This window comes from Pygoscelis adeliae, unplaced genomic scaffold, assembly GCF_000699105.1.
Source record: "Pygoscelis adeliae isolate BGI_AS28 unplaced genomic scaffold, ASM69910v1 Scaffold34, whole genome shotgun sequence".
NCBI classification, from domain to species: domain Eukaryota; kingdom Metazoa; phylum Chordata; class Aves; order Sphenisciformes; family Spheniscidae; genus Pygoscelis; species Pygoscelis adeliae.
In genome coordinates, this window is record NW_008824658.1 from 6,868,308 (window position 1) to 6,892,783 (window position 24,476).

At 37.5% G+C, this 24,476-nt stretch overlaps 1 protein-coding gene across 1 annotated transcript; it reads left to right on the forward strand.

The window, feature by feature from the left end:
- The first annotated feature begins 472 nt into the window (after positions 1-472).
- On the forward strand, positions 473-23,677 carry RAD50 (RAD50 homolog (S. cerevisiae)). The gene is made up of 25 exons (XM_009322731.1): positions 473-653; positions 1,062-1,145; positions 1,388-1,539; positions 2,154-2,339; positions 2,484-2,688; positions 3,185-3,313; positions 4,081-4,246; positions 5,115-5,308; positions 5,888-6,094; positions 6,980-7,162; positions 7,368-7,525; positions 8,414-8,589; positions 9,292-9,529; positions 10,922-11,111; positions 12,017-12,143; positions 12,378-12,571; positions 12,887-12,997; positions 13,543-13,635; positions 13,716-13,829; positions 14,628-14,755; positions 15,581-15,805; positions 19,731-19,816; positions 20,241-20,383; positions 22,723-22,856; positions 23,197-23,677. The coding sequence occupies exons 1-25, from the start codon at positions 525-527 to the stop codon at positions 23,381-23,383; spliced, it is 3,939 nt and encodes a 1,312-aa protein (XP_009321006.1). The 5' UTR covers positions 473-524; the 3' UTR covers positions 23,384-23,677.
- The last annotated feature ends 799 nt before the right edge of the window (positions 23,678-24,476 follow it).

Below are 24,476 nucleotides of genomic sequence, written 5' to 3' on the forward strand. Positions count from 1 at the left end.
CTCGCGTCGGGACGAAGGTAACGCTGGGGGTCCCGAGCGAACGCGGCCCTGTGAGAAGCGGGCGGTAGGGAAGCTCGCACGGTGCTGGGTGGTGCAGTTACAGCAGTGGATTCCTAAAGGGAAAAAATATTGGTGCCTCTGCCCTCTTTGGGGCATTCTGAAAGCGCACGCGTGGATTTTGTGATGTGGAATAAAGCACGTTTCTCACACGCTTCAAGGGTTATTTTTGGCCGTTGTTTTTGATTTAATGATAAATAGTATGGCAGCTCTCTTAACTTGGAGCAATTAGCTTCTCGGCTTAAAATAAGTGAGAGTTTTTTGCCTTTTGTACCTTGAGCCGTAACTGAAGAGCCTTGGCTGTGTTTTTAAAGATGTTCATAATGTTTTGTGCTTGCATAGATGCGTTGTCAGCTTTCAATGATATGCTGTAATTTTTGCCTTCTAGATTTTTCACGAAGCTTTATTTTGCAGGATTTATATAACGTTTACACTTCTGGCTTTGGAAGAGAAGTAGTTCTGCAGAAATGTCGAAGATTGAGAAAATGAGTATCCTCGGAGTGAGGAGTTTTGGGGTAGAGGATAAAGACAAACAAATTATCACTTTCTTCAATCCGTTAACTATTTTGGTGGGACCAAATGGTGCAGGAAAAACGGTAAGACTTGCTACACGTTGGGTTTTGCACTGTAAATAGCTCTGAAAGGCCTCAAAATATGAATAATGATCTCTACAGAAAAGTATTCATAATATTGCAAAAATCTTGCTGTTTACTGTAAATATTGTGTTGTTTAGCTTTATTAGAGATCTGCTTTCATGCCTGGATTTTGCAGAGCACTGGCTGATATTCTTCATAGGAAATTGATCCAGATCCTGATTAAAACCGATTTTGCAAAGTACCGTATTCTCATGATACTCAAAAAATAAAATGTTATTTCTTATTTCTCTCTCCTTGCACATTTAACTCATTTGTAAATATTTGGACTGTTACTGTGTTTTTGCCTGTAGTCCATCTTGTTTACTCTAAATTGCCACTATAACTATATACTTACTTCTCTTTTCTTAGACTATCATCGAATGTCTTAAATATATCTCCACTGGAGATTTTCCTCCTGGCACCAAAGGAAACTCATTTGTTCACGATCCCAAGGTAAAAATCATAGTGACTAGATTTAATGTGTGTTTACTCCGAAGTCAAATACTTAACTGCGCTCGGTGTTGTGACGCAAACAGGGATGCTCCAGTTCCAGGCAGACATGAGCTGACTGTATTGTTTCAGGAAAAACGAAGAGCTGGGGGAGATCGGAACATGACCCACAGGTGGGAAGGCACGTATTCATTTGGATGTTGAGAAGAATTTCTCTTACTCAGTTTTTTTTGTTTCTACTAAAGGTTGCCAATGAAACAGATGTTAGAGCTCAGATTCGATTACAGTTTCGAGATGTAAACGGAGAGCTCGTAGCTGTCCAGCGATCCATGGTCTGTACCCAGAAAGGCAAGAAAATGGAATTTAAGACACTTGAAGGTGTCATTACTAGAACAAAGTAAGTTTTTTTTCTTACTTTAGCATGAAGATCGGTTTGGGTTTTGTATATTTTTACGTGTAAGACAAGAGAAAACTTCATAATGTATTCCTTGAAGTAGCTACCAGTGCTCTTAGATTAAAGCTATGTAGTTTCATCACTTTTATCTATTAGTTGATTCAGAAATCCTACAATCGCTAGCTGCTACTTTAAGAGCTTCTTATATCTATTAACTTGCATTTATTTGAAAATCTTATTAATAATGATATGGTTTGAAAGTAGTATTGTGTGGAGTATGTAGGCTTTACTTCCTTTAGCACCATTTTCAGTTTCAGGTCGTTGTTGGCCCGTGTTTAGCTATTTAAGAAGTGTATTCACTTCACTTCATTCAAGATCGTTTTTGCTCCCTCTGGTGGTTCTGCATGGTTTTAAAATGTGTAATAGTCTTGACCACAAATATTGACAGTGTTAAATGCGTATGTTGAACATGGTAATTATATATGCCTGAAAATTGTTACTCGTTAAGTTTTTGAATTGGTACTTTACAATGAGGTTGTACTGTTTAAAATGCAGCTTACTCTTAAAAGAATTTGCCAGTAACTTCTTTGGGGATTTTCTTTATCTGTGCTACATAGGCATGGCGAGAAGGTCAGTCTGAGTTCCAAGTGTGCAGAAATTGATCGAGAGATGATCAGCGCCCTTGGTGTTTCCAAATCGGTGATCAACAATGTCATTTTCTGCCACCAAGAAGAATCTAACTGGCCATTAAGTGAAGGGAAGGCCCTGAAACAAAAATTTGATGAGATCTTTTCAGCAACAAGGTTTTTCTCTTTACTCTAATTAAATAAAAACTAAGACATGTCTTCTCTAATAACGTAGGTGTTGATGAAAATGTCTAAGGCATTGTTTCATACATCAGTATTGCTGTGTTGCCAATAGGATCTGAAATTTTGTTCTTTTTAAAGGTATATTAAAGCACTCGAAACTCTCCGTCAGGTACGACTGAAACAAAGTGTGAAAGTAAAAGAGTGTCAGACAGAACTGAAATACCTAAAACAGAACAAAGAAAAAGCACAGGAAATCCAGGATCATCTTACCAAGAGAGAGGCTCAACTGGCTGCTTCTAAGGAGAATGTAAAATCTATTGAGAGTCAACTTGATCCTCTAAAGGTAGTTTGCGTGACGATTACATTAAGACTTTAATATAGACTTTAATACAAAACAATACATAAGTACTAAAGAACCCAGAAAAATGTGAAAGCTGGACGAATTTCTTGATTAAAATCTTACACTTTTATTTTGTGTTATCTAATACTTTTGCTCTGAAGCAGCATCAAGCATACCTCAGCAAACCTGGCAGATGCTGGTCTAATCTGTAAACAGTCATTGGAGGTTTAAGGACGTAGTTTGTGAAATTCCTGTAGTGGCATTGGTTTTTTGTAGCTTAATTTAAAATCGCTCTTTCTCAAATTCAGCTGGTAACTAAAACTATTATAAACCGTAACTAAAACAAAAACTAAACTAAAACTTAAACCCCCCTATTTTTAAAAAATACTTTATAAAGCTGAAGGTTTTACACTTAGATTAACTATATCGTTTAGAACAATTGATTATGGGATTCATAACCTGGTGAGATATTTTACTTACAGCATTCTTTCCTTCGCAGACTTCTCTGGCAGCAGTTGAACAGAATCTCATAAAAGTAATGAGGCTAGACAACGATGTAAAAGCCCTGGAGAGCAGGACGAGGCAGATGGAGAAAGATAATCAAGATTTGCAACAGAAGATGGAAAAGGTTGCCTTTTAAATTCCATGCTGCCATCCTTTCTGCTGAGGAATCAGTCTGTCTTTTGCTACCCAGTGAACTAAGTATATATTTTATTATGCATCAGATGTTGGTGAAAAACATTTTCATAGCCCACATAGCTCACTTGATGTTATCAGATACTGCAAATATGGCTCGATAAAGCTGTATTGGTTTCTGTGTAATTTGGGTTAAATTGCTTTTTGTAACTTTTCCCTTCACCATAGACTGGCTTGCCAGGGAGGCAAATGCTGACGAAAGTTTTCATAAAAGTGATAATTACTGGGAACAATGCCCTGCGGTGTGTAACTTGGAAATATCTGCCTCTCACTGTATGTTGATGATAGCCAGCACTTGTTTTGACCAGTATGGGATGGCTCCTGACGTTAATACTATTCATCTCCCTGGAGACTTTTTATTTCTTTCTCTTAAAATAAGAAATAATTGTCGGTCTTCTGTTGTGATTGTGACAAGGCATTTAAGACTATTTTGAAAAATTGCAAGAAATTCCTTAGTGATAAAGATATAGATTCATTTGTTTTATCAGCCTAAGAAAAACAGATTTTCCAGTCTTGTTTGTAGCATATTTAATTTTTCTTAATATATGTCTTAATATAGAAATTCTGTGTGGGAGGTGTTGTACGTCTTATTTCTTGAATTCTGTTATGGTAAAAACTATACTTTTTTAAAACATCATTAATTGGCTTTAAAATATAGTTTAAAAGCTAGCTTTATTCTGTATTGTATTTGGTGTACAGGTTTTTCAAGGAACAGATGAACAGCTAAAGGATATATATCAGAACCACCAGAGAACAGTGAAGGAGAAGGAGAAGAGATTGTCAGACTGTAAGCGTGAATTAGATAGAGCCGCTAAAGAGTGCCAGAGATTTACCAGTGAGAAATCAGAGCTACTGGTTGAACGAGGTATTTTAGACTTAATCTATAACCTTGTGTTTATTTTTTAATGTCATTAAGATCTGAAATGGAACTACTGGTAAGAATTGAAGAGATTTGAACTGGACAAAACCGCTAAGATGTGTATGAGGTTGGGGTCAGCTACACAGTATGGTATGAGACTCTCACAGGTGGACAGGTCTTAGCGTTCTTCTGGAGTTTCTAATGTGCAGTTGTTGTTTTGGGCTATAATTACAATGTGTAGTACCTTTGTTCTTAAATGGACCATTCTTTATAAAAATATTCCAAATAGATAATTTATGGTGGCATAGATCAATGGCAGCCTAGCAGTTTATAACAGTTGTTTTCAGTGGCTGAGCTTGTACTTTCTTTAGGTGATGAAAATGCCTGCTAACCAGGTGTGATGGTGTAAGTGTGTGTTAACCGAGAAAAACGTGAAAGCTGAATGCTTGGCATGCTCAGTGTCTCAGGTGGGGGCTGGGGACTAGTCAGAGGGCTTTAGGATAATATTCTTTCATATATCGTGTATTCTCTTTTAGATGGACTGTGGGAATTTCAGTAAAGCTGTGGTAGTTGAGACACAAAAATACATGCTTACATAAAATATGTTTGGGCTTTGTTTGTTTATATTTATCAGAATAATACTTTTAGTGTTGTAAGAGGCTTTCTTTTAAGTTCTTGTTTTATTTAATTAATAAAAATTTAGCTACCTGAAATAGCAATCTCTAACGCTTGTTTTTACTCTGGAGCTTTTTGTGTTGTTTAAAAATACTTCCGTTTCAAAGACTTCAAGAAAATAGTTGCAACTGACTTTATGTATGAATGTATCTTCTGCCTCAGTTTTTAAGCGTTTATGTCACGTTTTCTTGTTGTGAAGGTCGTCTTCAACTGCAAGCAGATCGTCACCAAGAACACATCACAATGAGGGATTCATTAATTCAGTCTTTGGCAGCGCAGCTGGAATTAGATGGTTTTGAGCGAGCACCTTTTAATGAAAGGCACATCACCAGTTTTCACAGGTTGTTGAAGGAGAGACAGGAGAGAGATACAGAAGCTGCAAATCATTTGATGGTAAGAATTTTGTTGTTTTAGTAGTGTAGTTAGTATTGGTTATTAGTGTGTTATTGGTTCATATGTGTCTTCATGGTGCTGGGAGGAAGAGGAATAATGTTGGCGGGGGGGAAGTGAAGCCATTTTTTTTTTTCTTCTAGAATTCTTTATTATGGGTTGCCTGAATCTTTCCATGGAAATTTAGTTTTGGAACTAAGAGTGGTCGTCAAGTGATCTGAACTGCCAAAGCTATTGAACAGGCAGTTCTTCAGATAGGTTTTTCTCAGCAGCCCTCTCGTGCAGGTGGATCACTGACAAGCTAAAAAGCCTGAGGAAACATTACAGTGGGCAACTGGTTTAAAAATAAGCAGCTTTTTGTTGAAGTCATCTGCAAAATGGAGTTGCTCTCGCAGAACACTACCAGTATGATGCATCTGCATTTTCCTATCAAAACGTTTCAGCAGAAAATTTTTGACAAGTTCTAGTTATCTAAGTATTTCAATGTCTTGTGGTGAATATTTGCAAGCTAGTGTGAAGAAGTGTTTTTAAATGTGGTTTTCCTATGAAAAAAATGAGTATATTATTGCTGATTTCTTTCAGAGAGAATTTGCACGAAAAGAAGCAATGAAACAAAAACAGATAGATGAAATAAGAGACAAGAAAACTGGACTAGAAAGAACGATTGACCTGAAATCAGACATTCAAAGTAAGAAACAAGTTGAGCTGAAGAACGTAAGATATGAATTGCAGCAGTTGGAGGGGTTTTCAGACAGAATTCTGGAGTTGGATCAGGAGATTGTCAAGACAGTAAGTTAATGTAATTGAAAAACTTTTCGAAGTTTGAAGTAAAAACTTTCGGCTTTATCATTAAAAAAAAAAAACAAAACAAAAAAACCCTTGATGTTTACTCCATCTGCTGCGTTTTTGCCCTTTTAATACCCTCTCTATGCTTTGTCTGTTTAGATGGTGCGCCCTTTGGGACAGGGACTGTTCACTACTTTGTTTTTGTACAGTGCATGCATAGAATATACTGCTTCTGCTTGGTGAGTTATAAACAGGGTAATAGCCACAGCTGGTGATATCATAAGATTAGTCAGTTTTAAATTATTGGGCCAGAAAAATATGACCGAAAGAGCTACACTACCTACGTTTTTCCAGATAACTTGTCTGTGAGATGGGCTAGTTGGTTATAAGCGTTTTATCCGATGAAGTGTTGCGAAGTTACAAGCGTTTTATGTCCCAGTCAACAGCAGGTTATGCCTTTGTAGCCAGGTATTTTACATTTGTTCGTTACGATGTCTGAATTCAGTGCTTGACGGTGTTTCTTCTAGCCTCCTCACTAGCATAATTCCAAATTTAATGTACAGTAGGTGCTAAAATACAGAGAATCAAACTAAATATGAATGAGCTTCCTGAAGTTAAATCATGGTCATGGCTTATGGTAAAAGCATGAGAAGCTTGGTGCAGTACTACATTTCAGAACAGCGCATCCAGTATCTGCTTTACTTTCCCCATGCCAGCATCACGGCCTTTGTCCTTTTTCATGTATTCTTTACAAATCTTGTGTCATTCCTGTAACAGCTAATGATACTGCTGCTGGGCAGCTTAAGAGCTTTCTTCTGTTTCCTTTAGTTAGAACTTCATTGATTAGTGTAACTATTTAAGTCTTCTGGGCTTTTATTTTTTGTTTAGGAGCATGAGCTGGAGAAGGCTGAGAAGAACAGCAATGTAGAAACACTCGAACTGGAAGTACAAACTCTGCAAAAGGAGAAGATAAACCTGGACACGGCTCTTAGGAAGTTGGATCAGGAGATGGAACAGTTGAATCTACATACCATGACAATTACCCAGATGGAGATGCTGAAGAAAGACAAAGTAATTTTTCTATCATCATCTCATAAGAGAGGGACGTGAAATTAATACAGTCCCTTCAAGACTTGTGTATTTTTCCAGGTGTTTATCGACAATTATATGTAAAGCTTCTGTCTGACTTCATAGAAGCCATTAACTTCATGAACGCATTGAGTGGCATAAACTTGAAGATATGAAAAAATTAATCTACAATGCTTCATTTCCCCAGGCAGACAAAGAAGAGCAGATTAGAAAAGTAAAATCGAGACATTCTGATGAACTGACATCACTGTTGGGATACTTTCCGAATAAAAACCAACTTGAAGACTGGCTTCATCTTAAAAATAGAAAGATTAATCAGACAAGGGATAATCTTGCTGACCTTAAGTAGGTATTAATTTAATTGATTACGTTTCCATAAGTGTTTATGTAATTATGAATTTAAATGTAGGAAAGTTTAATATGCTTAACATACTTGTTACTTTAATTATTGTTTATTTAGGTATCTGCAAAATCAAAGAAAGCATCCTGTGGAATTTTTGTAACGTACAGCTGATACAGTTTGAGCTAGTTAATAAAATCACAACAGTTGTAGTGTGTCAAAGGCAGCACTGAAAGCAGATGGCAAAATATTGTTCTGTAACATCCTTAATTGCTTATACTAATCCTAGCTGAATGAATGTGCTTGGGGGGTGGAAATTGCTGGTCTTCTGATTTTCTTCTAAGTCACAGAATGGCTAGTGACTGTATCACGAGTTCATGTGTGATTACCTGTTCCTCATTTCTTTTGATTATATAAAACAATTTGTTAGAAAGAGTAGGTAACATCAGCACACTATGCAGTGATACACGTTAAATTTCCACAAAACAAAAAACCCAAGATTTTAAGTATAAGAATATTGCATAATTAAAAAGTATGGAAGACAAGTAGAAGGATGCTAATACTCTTTGCATAAGAGGGTTCAATAATATCTCATAAGCAATAATTGCTGTAGGGGAAAAAAGTTGATACTGTATTATTCTATAAAGTTTTGTATGGCTTTGTCGTTAGAAATGAGTTTCTCATCAGTAAACAGAATTGAAATGAAACACTTTATGCTGTACTTAGATTAATTAAAAGTTGACACTATAGATTTCCTGAAAAATCATTAAAGAAGAACTGGTGAACAGCTCCATAATACCAATTTCAGATTAACTTCCCATGGTTTTGGTTTTGCTTAAGCAGTTTGAAATCTTTTTTTTTTTGTAATAAGAGTTTATGCATTGATGTTTCAGCAAACGACTGGCATCAGTAGAATATCATAAAACTTATGTCAGTAATGAGCTAAGAAAAAAAGAAGCGCAATTGTCCCTTCATGAAGCAAAACTTTTTGATGTTTGTGGAAGCCAAGATTTTGACAGTGATCTGAGCAAACTTCAAGATGAAATTGAAAAAAGTTCAAAACAGCGAGGTAAGTTTATCTATAGCTCTACCTTTTTCCCTAAAGCTTGTTTTAAATGTAAGCCAGGGATATTGAGACAGTCTGTTGCTTGTGCAGGACAAACAACCAGCACAGAAACTGACTTAAGGGAGATTGTTACTGAATCTTACTATTTTTTAACAAATTTTCCTTATCTTTACTACTATTTCTGTTTTACACTTAAGCGGGATCAGTTGTTTTAATTCTTTCAGTTAATTCTCTTATGTGTAAATGAAGTATCTGCTTTGGCTTACTGCGTATGTAGATTATGACCTTCTCAAAGCTAAGGAAATGTTTGAGTGCGTGGATCTGCTAGGTGTGAAGACAAGTACAGAACCAGCCGTTCGGTGAGAGTTTGGCCCATAGGGCCTACTACTAACTGAAAGAAGGTAATTTGTGAAGGAAGTACTCGCTTCCACTGTTAACTACAGAGGGATGAGCATGGTTTAATAAAAGAGACTCACAGAATAATTCAGGTTGACGAGGACTTCTGGAGGTGATCTAGGGAGACCTGCTGAAAGCAGGGGCAGCGTTGAATTCAGACCAGGTCACGTAGGGCCATTTCAGTTTCCTGTCTCTGTGATTTTGTGGGTTATAATTTTGTCTCCTTTATGGTAAATACACATCTAGTTTAGATCTGATTATGCACTGTTTATGTTTTTACATGAAGTCTTTTGTTTCTTTTTAAACCAGCTGTGCTTGCTGGAGCCACTGCAGTTTATTCACAGTTCATTACACAACTGACAGAGGAGAACCAGTCGTGTTGTCCAGTTTGTCAAAGAGTTTTTCAGACAGAGGCCGAACTGCAAGATGTAATTAGTGATCTGCAGTCTAAGCTGCGTCTTGCTCCAGACAAACTGAAGTCAACAGAGTCGGAGCTTAAAAGAAAAGAGAAAAAACGGGATGAAATGATGAGTCTTAAACCACTTCGGTAAAGTATTTAAACCATATTGTTGCAGGCTGTTTCCTTTCAAATGCTTGTTTTTTCATGATTAAAAATTATGTACACGTCAAGGAAGCTGTATTTTAGAGCTTGTTAATTCATTAAAAAAATCTCATTGTTGAGATAAATATTTTGCTAGCATCTGTTCTCTGCTCACTTGGACTTCAATATTAAACTATTTTATATTTTTGGTATTTCTGGTCCTTTGAGGCTTCTCGTGAGAGGCAGGAAATGTGATTACGTACGTACTTTTCTACCGATTATTTACACTATACAGGCACAGTTCCCCTCCTTGTTATTTATCATTGTAACTTAAAATGGACAGGCTGTTTTTGTTGTTAATGAAATGTTTTCATACCATGTCACCTTAAATATGTTTCTTAAAAATGCTGAAATAGAAGTTTGTTTGGACAGAATGGGAAGTAAACCTGTATTAAACACCCTTTAACAATATCTTGATTTATATCTCCTTTAACAATACTTTTTGTTGCTGGCAGTTTTGTATGAATTATGATGTTCCAGAAAGGCATCTCTGGATTTTATAGTGGATTCCCAATGCCATTTATGTTTCCTTGAGGTTCCGTTATGTGCAATTCCATCATTTGGGAATGCCTCTCTGTCTCTGATTCTGATAACCCGTATGAGACCAGACTGAATTTATTCCTTTATTTTAGTTATTTAAAAAACCTTTTTATGTTGTTCTTTTCTCTGAACTTGCAAGGTAATACAAAGCGTAGGTAATATTAACAAATTCAGCAAAGGTGCCTACAGTATTTTCCAATTTCCAGGCTGAATTTGTCTGTATTTTTAAAGCTATGAAAATACTAGACAGGCTGTTTTGTTGCTGCTTCCCTTTTCTCTTCCTGTTGCCTCCTTCCAAAAGATAAATAACACTAGCCCCTAAAGAGTTTTTGTCAGTCTTTTTTTTTTTTTAGCATAGGAACGGCATTTGAAGTAAGAGTATGTAGGTTTCCTGCCAGTAGGTGAAGAGGCTCTAGTCTCAAGAAATTTGCAGACCATTTTTCTGAGAGAATCTGGAGAATATATGTTAGAGGGTAGACCTTTCCTTCACAAGAGGGCACTCTCGTACAGTGGATTTAGACCTTTCGTGAGCACTTGCTGTAATTAAATTAAAAACAAAAAGAGATTTTATTTGCTTGTTTGTTTCATCTCACCTGTCTAAAATGAGGGATGTGTTACCTTAGCTGGGTATATAACATAAGCCCAGTCGGACGTGGGCAAGGTTAAGGGAACACTATTTTGGCTAAATTCAGTCTTCCACTATTAAATCATATCACAGATTTTGTGATCTCGAATGTCTTGAATTTATGCTGCTGGTTTTTGACAAAGGAGATTTTATGGATTTGTATTTTATTTAAGGCGAACTGTAGTTGAACTCCAAGATAGAGACATACCAGACTTGAGGAGCAAGATACAGAATGCAAACAGGGATTTAACAGGCCTGAAGAGTGAGATAGAAGAACAGGAATCAGTCTTGCGGACAGCTTTGTCTAAGGAGGAAAGTGCCAAGGCGCGTTTACAGGATATAACACTAATGGAAAGGTACCAGGTATGCTAACATATATAAAATGATACTCACTTGCCAGCATCTAAATATTCAATAATACGACAAAACTTTGAGGTCTTAAGACTTTTCAAGCAAAGTAAAAATAATTCAAAAGACAGCATAACATAGGTGATCTTGGTATTAACAAAACTTAAAAGTTTTATGTAATGATTTTTGCTTTTGAGGACCACAGAGTCCCTTGAGTGCTGGTTCAATTCTGTGCTATAGTAACGGGGAAAAGAGGTGTAATCCAGAACTTGAGCACAAACGCAAGTACACCAAAGTGTTTTTCAGTCCTCATAGTCAGGCTTCTGTCATCGTTCAGCGTGTTTTCAGCATCTCTGTGTACTTTCTGAAATCTTGTCACGTATGTGTCCTTGTTCTGGGCCATCTGAATATATGGGAAAGGGGAATTGATATCCTACACTTCTTATTATTCTGACATAGGAGACTGTTTTGAACAGTCTTCATGCCTTTATTACCAACACAAAATCTTTGCTCAACTGAGAACCACGAGAGGGACAATTGTATAGAGAACCTGGGGCCAGGCAGAGGACTGAGAGCATTTCACAGGTGGGAGGTGGCAGCAGCTCCTGAGGCTCAAACAATTCTGTTGTCGCAGGGACGGGTAGCACATGTAACACTTCTGAGGTCGCCTGGGGATGTCAAAAGCCCATCCATCTGTATTGACTGATTTCCTCTCACAATTAGGAATTCCAGTTTCTAGCAGCCTGTGGGCTGACATAACCTTACCGCTAATGATGTGACATTGCTCCAGCAGAGGAGATAAATTTGAAGGTCTCGAGTCATGTGTGCCTCAAGCCCCAAGCTTGTTCTTGTGTGCTAAAGATAAAATACATTGTTAAACACTAATACAATAATAATAGTACTTTTCCTCATACTTTCAGACTGATATTAGGGATGGTGAACGAAAAATTGCTCAGCAGGAGGCTAAGCTGCTAGGGGTTGATTTAAGTAGAACTGTTCTACAAGTAAGCCAAGAAAAACAAGAGAAAAAACACTTGTGGGACACAGGTAGGTCATACAAAACTGGTATTTCATTTTTGTATTGAAAATAATGTTCTAAACTTGCTGCCATTAAAAAATTAAACTTTAGTTTACTTATTTTACATTCTGAAATAACTATTCTAATAGCTTGTTGTTTTGTTTTTTGGGGTCATACGAGCTTAATTTAGAGTTAAATTTTCCTAAGGAAGACAATAAATGTTTTTAATAACAGATGGCCTCTGTGTCTGTTTTCATCTGCAGTTACTGGTAAAATTGAGTTAAATCAAAAACTCAAGCAAGACCAGCAAAATCAGATTCAGCAGCTAAAGAGTGCAGTTAATGAGCTTAAAGCAGAGAAACTTCAGATTTCCAGCAGCATGCAGCGTCGTCGGCAACTGGAGGAACAAACAGTGGAATTAACCACTGAGGTTCAGTCCTTGTGCAGAGACATCGAGGTAGGAAATACTCTTAATTATTTAACCCTTAGCTTTGTTGTCCTGGGAAAAAAATAATAATCTTGTTATATTTAACACGGTCTGTAATCCTAGCAAATAAGATGCATTTTTAAACGTTTGTCCTGTGCTGCTATTGCATATCTTTGGGAATTTCCAGGACTTTATTAATACATGTTTTCACATCTGTTTTTCAATACACATTTTAAAAAAAAAAAAAGGAAAGAAGTAACCACGTGACTTTTTTTACCACTTGAAAAATTGTTGATCTTTAACAGAATGAGAAAATAAAAAGGGCTTTCTCCAACTACTTTTCAGGAAGCAAAAGAACAGGTATTTCCTTTGGATGCAACTTTAGAAAAACTGCAGCAGGAGAAGGAGGATCTAATGAATAAAAGAACTGCAAGTAATAAAGAAACCCAAGAGAAGGTTTGTTTGCTTTTGACATAGCTGGGAGATAGAATTATATATTGGTTTTCAGGCATGGATGGAAGCTATGGTAATGAGTTCGATTTTAGGAAACAGCAGTGACTTTAGCGAATGCTTTAGATTGGTGGAACTTTTAGGGAAGAAAAGGAACATAACCAAGTCAGGAGATGAACTCAGTTGTAATTAACCTTTGGCAGTCTTGTCAAAAGGCTTCCAGGGACATTTGGCAATATTTAGTGACCAATGGTATTAAAAGCCCTTCCTAATAGATCTAAGAGAAATAGCAAGGATGACTGTAACCTGTCCTTGCCAAGAGACAAACCTGTTTTACTCAGGTGAAGTGGCCCATTTGCTTTGGAAAACGTTTTCATGGTAATAAGGAGCATCTAGGTTTCAAAAGCTGGAGGCTTTATTAGTAAATTAAAGGGAGATATGATAAGGAATTGTACTTAAACAATAGTGTTACCCAGTATCTAATCTTTGATACAGAGCGTACCAGTTCCTGGACATAAGACTGCATTTCATTTGAAGTCTTTCCCCTGCAGATCAATGGCATAAAAGAGAAAGTTAAAGATATAAACAAGTACGTGAAAGAAATTGAAAACTATATTCAAGAAGGAAGAGAAGACTATAAAAAGGTAACCTAAAAAATAGTCAATAGAAAGTTGACATTAAAAGCACTTTTGTGTTTAAATCATATACCATTTTATTTCTTTAGCAAAAGGAGTCTGAACTTGAAGATGTAAATTCTCAGTTAGCTGCCTGTGAGAAACAGAAGGAAATGATAAGTAAAGAGATGGAAATGATTCGACAAGATATTGACACTCAAAAGGTAGATGCATTGTTTTAGAGTAAAGTGTATTTTGCATAGTTGAATTAATTTCTGGGTTTGGTTTAAGTCTGTCTAGGTCTGTAGTAGTGCAAAGTTTGTCTCCTCCTGATTTACTTAATCAGTTGTTAGTCAGAATAGCTGCTATACCTGTATTAAGCTGAAAAAAGTCTTGAGATTTGTATATGCAAAAGTAGATGCATTTTGGAAAACTTCTATCTCTAACTGTCATTTTGTGGTATTTCCAAAAGGGGTAAGTCTGAGATAATAGCATTTTCAAAAGTATTTTTGTGTGGAGAATACCTGCCTTCTGAAGTAAGACTGCTGTAAGGTGTTTCTGATTGCAGGTACTAAAAGTTGCTAGTTACTCCAGATTTTGGCGTGTACTTTAAATTCTTGTGTATCTATTTCAAATATGGTTTACATTCTTTGTAGGAAAGATGTCTTTCCCCATTCTACCCCACAACTTACTGTCTAACTTGTAGAACTGAGATGGGGGACTTCGTTAAATCTCATCCTAAACTACTTGCCCCATTTGAAACACTGATTAATGTTTGCTCTTGTGTTCGCCTGTGACAATAAATACTGTAAGTATTATTTCAGATTGAAACATGAAATAATACTGCTGATTTCCATTATACGCTATTTCTAGCACAAGATAAGTTTTCACTGTGATAATTTTCATTGTTGTCAACTATTTTATGCTTGCAGCATGTTTTAGAGTTGTTCAGAACTCCTCTTCTGTAATTGAGAATCAATATACTGAAACATTATACAACTTCTTGCTTTTTGTGGAGATAGGTACAGGAAAGGTGGCTAGAGGATAATCTTACTTTGAGGAAACGGAATGAAGAGCTAAAAGAAGTTGAAAACAATATAAAAAACCTTGTGAAGGAGATGGGAGAAATGAAAGTCCCGCAAATGAAAAAGTAAGCATCTTCAAAACAGAATGACATGTTTTGCACAAGAATTCACTGAATGTCTGAATGTAATATTCACTGTGTTTTAGTGTGTTTCCTGGTCCACCTTTCTCCCCATTCACGTAGACCACTTCCTCCTTCAAACTCATGTTTGCATAATATCCCCATGACGACAACATAAATAACTCAGTAAAATTATATTGTGCTTGTAGCTAGCAACACATATATGTGTACATGTGCATATACCTGTTCCAATCTAATCCATTTTTGAATGACTTCCGCTGTTAAATCCACATTTAAAAAATAATTCATGTCTCTGGATAAGAATATTTAGTGTTCATTTTCAGTCTGCTCACTTAGGTCTCAGCAGCAAATTTTATATTTATTTCAGTAGTTTAACATTAATTGCTTAGATAATAAACACTTTTGAAAAGGAATTAGCCCTATGCTGGTTCTTATGTGTGAACCATTGATTTAGCTTTCTAAAGGTTACCCAGTTGATTCATCTTATTTTGCTCAGTATCCTAATTTAATTCCACCTATGAAATCGATTATTTTCTATGTTTCTACATATAGCACTTTGGCATTCAAACTTGATAACTTGCTTCTCCCACTCAGAATAGTGATTTGAATATGTTCTTAACAAACTTAAACATATTTTTATTTCAATAATGTCTTAATTTCAGTGACATTAGTACTATAATTTTAACTGTTACAGACTTCATAAATACATTATAATGAGCTAGTCTAACATAAACTCAGAATTAGAACCCTGATTAAAAAATTGTGAAACGCTAAATACAAAAGACTTGTATATCAATTATGGTTTCACAGTGAACAAAAACATTTAGAGGAGAAAATAGAATCTCTGAAAAGAAACCATCATGTTGCACTTGGCCGACAACGTGGATTTGAGGAAGAGATTGTTCGGTTTAAAAAGGAACTTCGAGAGTCACAATTCAAAGATGCAGAGGAAAAATACAGGGAGATGATGATTGTTATGAGAACAACAGAGCTGGTGAACAAAGATCTGGACCTTTATTATAAGGCTCTTGATAAGTAAGTATTGTCATATGAGGGTAATTCTTTAGGGTAAATGTTTTAGGCTTTATTACTATTGATAACCTTGATGCAAAAGCAGCTTTCGATTTTGGACTTCCTGGGGTAACTTAGAGATAGTAAATTGGTATAATTCTTCGAGATATATAATTATTTCTCTGTATAAAATCAGGCATTTAAATATTAAGATAACAAGGTACAACTTTTTAAGTAAATTAAAATATACTACAAACAGCACAGGATTGGAAGGATATAGGAAATTTGTAAGTTAATGTATATAATGTACATACAGTTAATGCACTGATGGTAATAATTGGAGTTTAATATAGTCATAGATAAGTCCAGTGATCATTCTAATTTTATTCCCAATTCTCTGTAGGACTCTCTTTGAGGTACGGTTGTACGTGTTAGGACTCATATTTGCAATGCAACAATTCAAGTTGAGAGATAATATTGAATGAACCCAACACATCACCCACCTGTGCCTTCTGTGCTGAATTCTTGGTGTGAAATAATCTTTTGCTGTGTTGCCTGCGGTGGTTAGAGAATGTCCAGACAATAAACACATTCAACTTCGGTTTTCATATGTAAATATGTGGAAGAGCCAGTGGAGCTGCAGGCTGTTCCTCTGACCCTATTCCTCTGTAGCTTTTTTCCCCCACTTAAAAGCATTTTTAGGAAGCTTTTGTAAGTGTGTCTCCCAAAATTGCTGAGGGTTTTCCTTTCTTCCTGTAATTTTGGTTTGGGTTTGTGGTTTTTTTTTTTTTGAGGGAAGTAGAGGAAAAGTATTACAGGATACACACAGTGGGAGAATGTGTTTCTTAAAAGTCTGTCTCACATGTTCTCTCAAAATACATAAACTCCACAGTATGAGTTTAGGAAAGGTGAAATCTGTGTTTAAATCCTTCATTATTAACCTGGATCTTTCTTGCATAGTTTCTCATACTACTTTCATTTCTATAGCAGTATGTTTTAGCATCTTCTGGTCGTATCTTAACATGAATAAGATATGCCAGGTAGATTTCTTGTTCCCCATGATCATCTTCTCAGGTAAACAATTGTGTTTTCATTAAAGAATATTACAATAGAGAGGTGTTTTTTTCCCCTTTTCCAGTGTGGGTGGTTTTGGGCTTAGATTAGAGAAGGCAAGATCAAAAGAAGCATGTCTTGCGTTTGATGGAAAGTGTAGTAAACTTTGTGATTGTTTCTGCTTCCTCTGGAAGCTTGTTTTCTAGTCTTGGACTGACTGATGAAAAATAGTATCTCAAAATTTGTAAACAAATACAAAGTAAAACATATGATTCCCTAAAAATCCCTGTATGTTCAACTATAATGATGGAATTGCAATGAGCTATTGCAACTTGATGGACAGTGGGGAAGGATCTTGGCATCGGTGGATATGTTTCAGGAAATATGAAACTGGTGCTCAGTGACAGATAAATTGAATATTAGGAACAAAAAGGAGAAAGAGAAACGTTTTGGCCACTGTATAAATTCACAATACACCCATGTCGTGAATATAGTATGGAATTTTAGTCCCCTGTATTAAAAGGGGTCTAGTAGAGCTGAAAAAAGGAGCGCAGAAGAGCAGTAATGTGGTTGAGGGTACGACATAATGGTCAAGAAGAGAAACTAAATAGATGAGAACTTTCTAAGTTGAGAAGACCGATCTCAATGGTTATTAAACACAGTAGTCTAGAGGAACCCTGTTTTAAGCAGTTTTAATGATGAAATAAGTGTGTTTAATATTAGAATGTAAGCTAATCCAAAATTTATTTTGTGAAGATTTAAATTGTTCAGAGCATGTATGATTCTTCTCTTTCAGCTTAAATGGAAATGCACTCCAAGAATTTCCCTTTTAGAATTCAGAATCTTTTTGTATGTTATCAAATGATCTATTGTTTCTATTTAAGGCAAAACAGGAAATAGTCTTGTAATTTCAAGAAAAATAGATAAGCATCACTTATTGGTAATCGTCTGAAAAATCGGTGAGACGAAATGTTAACTCTAGTGGCCAGAGATTGAAAGCTATATCTGTAGCCAGGAAGACCAACGTTTTGGGTGTTCTGTGCTATCGGTTGATCTTTATTGACAATATTTAGAGGTTTATGATGTTCTGTTTAATATCTTTATCAGTGGTCTGGACGAGGGGATCAAGTGCACCCTCAGTCAGTTGGCAGATGACACCAAGTTGGGCAGGAGTGTTGATCTCCTTGAGGGTAGGAAGGCTCTGCAGAGGGACCTGGACAGGCTGGATCGACGGGCTGAGGCCAACTGTATGAGGTTCACAAGTACTGAGCCCTGCACTTGGGTCACAACAACCCCATGCAACGCTGCAGGCTTGGGGAAGAGTGGCTGGAAAGCTGCCTGTCGGAAAAGGACCTGGGGGTGCTGGTCGACAGCCGGCTGAACATGAGCCGGCAGTGTGCCCAGGTGGCCAAGAAGGCCAATGGCATCCTGGCCTGTGGCCAGCAGGAGCAGGGAAGTGACCGTGCCCCTGTACTCAGCACTGGTGAGGCCGCACCTCTAATACTGTGTTCAGTTTTGGGCCCCTCACAACAAGAAAGATATTGAGGTGCTGGAGCATGACCAAAGAAGGGTCTAGAGAACAAGTCCTGTGAAGAGCAAGCTGAGGGAAACTGGGGTGGTTTAGTCTGGAGAAAAGGAGGCTGAGGGGAGACCTCTTCGCCCAAGTAACAAGCGATAGGACAAGAGGAAACGGCCTCAAGTTGTGCCAGGGGAGGCTTAAGTTGGATATTAGGAAAAATTTCTTCACCGAAAGGTTGTCAAGCATTGGAACAGGCTGCCCAGGGAAGTGGTTGAGTTGCCATCCCTGGAGGTATTTAGAAGACATGTAGATGTGGCGCTTAGGGACGTGGTTTAGTGGTGGACTTGGCAGTGCTACGTTAACGGTTGGACTCAATGATCTGAAAGGTCTTCTCCAACCTAAATGACTCTATGATTCTATTCTAAATATTGATGAGGAGTGTATTCTTTGGTTTAATTAAGTAAATAGTTGAAAATACTTTCTTCTTTCTTCAGACTTAATAAATCCTATTAGAGTTGATACTTCAGTATTCCCCAGAACAGGTGGAAATAATTCCTGTAAGAGGGGAGGTAGGAAAAATATATGTAAAAGTCCATTTCAGAAGTGTATTTTATTTCCACCATATTTTTTTGAAAGAAGGCATTGGCATAAATGGAGCAAGCATTTTTTTCATTACAGAGCACTTTTTCTTTAAAAAGCCAAGTTAGAAGTGTAGCATCCTGTCCTTTCTTGAATGCTTTCATAAGGAATCGTCTGTTACTGAACTGAAGTCATGTCGCTATATTAACTGGGGAAATTAAATTGAAAATTACTAATGACATCCTATGTTACTCTTGCTGCTGCAGAGAAAGGTAGCTCTAGTCATAACGTCTGTTTGGGTAATTATAAATTATATTCTCGATGCAGAATTCTTTGCTCTGAGGAAACTTCACAGACTCTCCTTTCCTACTGAGACCCAGTTATTTGCACTGTTGGGGGACTGTGCCAATGAGTAACGCTACTGTTGTTTTGGAAGACTTAACATCAGATTCGTCTTCTTGGTGTCGGTCTGAAAATATACCTCACACATAAATTATAAATCTCTTAAAAGTCAGGTAAACTTGCTCTCCGTTGAGTGACTGATTGCAAATCTTTGTCTTCATTACTTTCCTACTTCTTGAGACTGAGCTGTTTGTGAGAGTAGAATTATTTACACAATAGAGTGTGTTTAATCTTTAGATAATTATGCATTCAAAATGAACTAGTACTTGTTACATTTTTAGTAAAAGTACTTAGGGAATGGAAAGGGAGCTGCTGCCTTCCTTAAAGCTCCTGTAGTCCATAGCAGTCCATGGCTGCATCTATAACAATTTGCCACGTTTTGTTGTTGTTCTTTAGAGCAATAATGACATTTCATAGCATGAAGATGGAAGAAATCAACAAAATAATCCGTGACCTCTGGCGAAGCACCTACAGAGGACAAGGTATGTAATTTTTTGTAGTTTTGCCCATACATATCCATTTGATATTGAGCACTGCATGCTGAAAAGCGTTTGTTCAAAATATCGAAAATCCAGGATCTGAAAATAGTTGGCACCGTTCTAAAGGCTACCTCTGTTGGTCACCACTATAATCTCCTCTATTACACATTATGTAGTTAGTTACAGGGTAAATAGAGGTAATTTTCCCTTTTCTGTGTTTTCCAAAGTTACAGTTTCCTTGAGACAGGGGAACTCCATGAGTTCATCCCTTCAATTTTGGAAAAATTGATTTCAAAGACCTATCTATTAGTGGGAGTTCTGAAGAGAATTTTTGATGGTTACTGCATGTTATACCTCTCAGCTCTGTTTAATCCTGTATTTTTAAAGATTTTTGATAAGGTAAAAACTGTCTCCTTTCCACTTTCAGATATTGAATATATAGAAATTCGTTCTGATGCAGATGAGAATGTCTCAGCCTCTGATAAAAGAAGAAGTTACAATTACAGAGTAGTAATGATAAAGGGAGATATAGCACTGGATATGCGAGGAAGATGTAGTGCCGGGCAAAAGGTAATAGCATTTTTTATTATGCAGTGAAGAGGATTCTGAAAACTGACTCGGGTGAATGCAGGAGAGTAACATGTTCTGAAGTGACCGTGAAGAACAGGTGGCTCCAACTCTAATTTACAATTCTGTACAACTTTCCTTCACTGTATCTGGATTTTGTTGACAGTATGCCATAAATGATTCTGAACATCTGAACCCTATTTTGGGGTGCCAAAATCCATTGTTTCAGTTGGGCACTGGTCCGAGTCCCTGCGGGAGTGAAGGGTTCAACTTCCCTCTCTCCTCAAGTTCAAATCCTCCCAGTCTCTCTCTTGCTAGTTACCACTAAGGTTCCCAGAGCTTTAGGTCTATTGACTTGCTCCCATACTTCTTCCTTCCTGAGGGCTGGCCCTTGGTCGTCTTTTCACAGCTGCGTCTACCTCTAAGTATGATAAGAGCTCTTTTTCTCCAAGTTATGCTACTCTCCCCTGCTGCTGAGTAGAGCCTTTCAGTTCGTGTCACCAAATATCATACCATGCCATACTTTCAGGCATAGCATCCATTCTGTCCTATCTGTGTCAGCTATCAGCTCTGCAGTCTGGCCATTCAGCTGTCTCAGTACTTTAATGACGCACGCTGGCCAAGTGGCCTGATACCACAACCTGCCTTGACAGTACCAGTGATCAGAGGTTCATCATAGTTAACCACACCTCTTTCACATATTGGGGCTTGAGAGTTGTTCCCACCTGTCTGTTATGTTATGACAGCATCTAATGCTCCTCAGCAAGAGAAAAGAACCAGCCTTGTTCATCTGCCTCCAAAATCACCTTCTGTACTGATTATTTTTTTTTAAGTATGGAAAAAAAAATATTTGTAGCCATTGGACGCTTGGCGTATTGGTTATATAGCTTGGGCAGCCAAAGCTACCTGCAGTATTACAGCAGGGAACTCTGCTTCTTCCTTAGATGAACCATTGCCACCAGAACAAGTGATCTTCCTAAATGCAGACATAGTAGAAAGGGACAAAAATGCAGCCAGGGCTGCTCTTATTTCTTCCCTGCTGGAACGCTTTCTGCCCATCCTTCGTGCCTGCTGCACTGTAAACAGAAGACCTGGAGAGCTCTCCCCGACGCTTAAGGCTCTCTGTGCAAGGTGCCAGTGGCAGCCTAGCCCGAGGACACTGCAGTTGCATGAGGGAAACATTCTCCTTCCTCTTCTGCAGTGGGAGCTGGAGCTTTCTGGCTCCCTTTCCTCTGCAGTAGCTGAAAGGGCTATGATGGCAACAGATTCAGATCTCTTTGATGTTGAGGAAGAATTGCCATTACCTGAAGTAACAAACTGCCTACTTCCTTACCTCCAGAGTAGCAATTCCCACTGTGTTGCTTACTCCAGCAGAGTTTAATTGGCAGCCAGGCCTTTTCCACGACCAGATGGTACAGACAGTAGTAGAAAATTAAATCAAGGAATGGAGCAAAATGATACACAATATTTTTAAGTGCATACAGCAATAGAATCGTGGAAGATATTTCATGAGAAGATGAATATTGTATTGCTGCTTGAATATGAAAAATGCTGTCAAATTAATTCCCACCTGAGTGTAGATGCATACTTGGTTTTGAAAATTCCATACTAATTTTGGGGGAAATCCAAATCTTCTTATCAAACAGCAGTATAGGCAAAAAATGTGTCCTCTCCTAAAGTAGTCTAGGATGTTACGTTAGAGTCCTATGTAAATGAGAGTGAAACTTGTTCACAGTTTCTTAGCTTATATTCTGAGAATTCTTTGATCGTGAACTGTGATGCCAGCAGTCGTGATAATTGGAAAGTATTTTTCGTAGCACAGTTTCCATCAAGTGTTCTGTCATTTTCACTAGTTCAGGAGATCTAGTAATAATATGATTAGGCATGTTAGTACAAAACTGACATGTAAGGTGGTAAATCCTACTGTCTTCAGTTTTAGTAAGTAATCAGGAGTTCAGTAACTCAAACTTAGTGATACGCGTACAGATTTCCACCATCCCTGCGGCAGTAGGGTGGGGCTTGAACAGAGTGCAGGGGTAATGTTGTAGCATCTTTACCTCGGATTGGAATCCTTACTTCCAGTATCTCCTGAACTGAGTATTTGACTTCTCTGATATCGTTCCAACAGTACTTCGTAGAATGAATCTTTCAATTTGAACTTTAAGTTTTAACGTAGTTTTTCAGTAACTAATTAGTTATTGTCGTTTTGTGAACTATCAGCACGTTGTTATGTAAACTTTAGGTATGGTTTGTAATGGCCTTAAAAATAGCACGTTACATGTAGTTCCTCTCTATAAACACTTCAAAGAGTGACATTTTGGTGGTGTGTTTTTTTTCCTTAGGTGCTTGCTTCTCTCATTATTCGTCTTGCTCTAGCAGAAACATTCTGTCTCAACTGTGGCATATTGGCACTAGATGAGCCTACTACCAATCTTGATCGAGAAAACATAGAGTCTCTTGCACATGCCCTGGTGGAGTAAGTGATCTCTTCTTGTGAAGCTTAAAGACGGATATTTTTCAAATGTTAATAGTAGTCGGCAGAAGTGAATTATGTTTTAAGGTGGCATATCTTTGTTGGCATCTGCAAATATACATGCAAAGTTTTAGATTCCCTATCCTTTATCTGGAAGAAAAACATTTCTTAGATTTGGGATTTTTTAGTGTGGGTAAAAAGAGTTGCTAATCTGCATTAGATAGCTTGATAGTTCATGTCATTCGTTATCAATAGTTAAATATTTTTGTACTATGTATTTACAAGTTCTATAAAACTAGAATGTGATTTAGGTAAACATACACTAAATAATATCTCTTTGTAGGATAATAAAAAGCCGCTCACAACAGCGTAACTTTCAGCTTCTGGTGATAACTCACGATGAAGATTTTGTTGAACTTCTGGGCCGTTCTGAGTACGTCGAAACGTTCTACAGGATAAAGAAGAACATTGACCAGTGCTCTGAGATCATGAAATGCAGTGTCAGCTCCCTGGGCTCATACGTTCATTAGAATTTCAAGTAATTACGTATTATAGATTGGCTTAGCTGCCTAACTTGATAGAGCTCAAATGAAGGCATCTGCAAATATAGTTCCTTCATATCATATACTACTGAAGATTTGTAACAACTCTAGCTAGAGTTTGAAGCTATTAGACTTTTAAACTTCGTATCTTTCTACATATTTCTGTGCCTGGGTTTAAGAGTCACCATGATTTGGAAGAATTTAAGTGGATACAATGCAGTTAACTTTTAGATGTATTTTATGCTTTAAAAGTGAAAATAAAGTTGTGGTGTTCTTTGCGTATGTCCTGGGGGGGAGAGCCAGATGCAGATTCCTTGGAACAGCTGCAGCTCTGTCGATAGAATAGGGCTCACTCTCCATCACTGCGTTACAGCAAGTTCAGGACCGATTGGTATCTAAGGCGTGTTCATAGCTGCCTCCCTAGTCTATGCAAAATTCAGAAGATTCAAAGAGAATTTCTACTTCTTTCTCTACAAGGTAACATTACTCTGGCTGTTCAAAGACAGAATCTTCACGAAGTATAACAGCTTTCTTTAGAATAAAGGACGGTCCCATCTCTAGATGAATGTGTGAATGGGTGACAGAAGCATATTTTAACCACATTCTCTCTGCTTAGTGTCATTTCCCTCTGCTGCTTTAAGATGATGACATTTATGAGAGTTATGTCATATTCTGATTCTCCATGAGATACAATCAAGTTCTGTGAAAATGATACCAAAATGCCTTAGAGAGTTAATTTATATGGATGCTAAGCTTTACATACACCGCTCAGAGTTCTTCCTGAAGCTCTTTTCCTTGGTACAGCAACACCCGATGGCCGTACAGAATGCAGGCCAAGGGGAACCTACCACTCAGAACACCACCGGAAAGCCAGTGGGGATGGCACGCTTCAAAATACAAAGGACCTGATCATCGCAAGTCCTGACGTTTCAGACAAGGGTTCCTCAGCAGCATGCCTTGCCACCTCTGAAGCCATGCAAGCCCTGGGGGATGCAATTTCTGGGTCTCTGTTTCTTCATAACCAAATAAGGGGGCACCTCTTCTATCTTGAACTCTGGGTACAAGTCCACAAAGAGAAGCT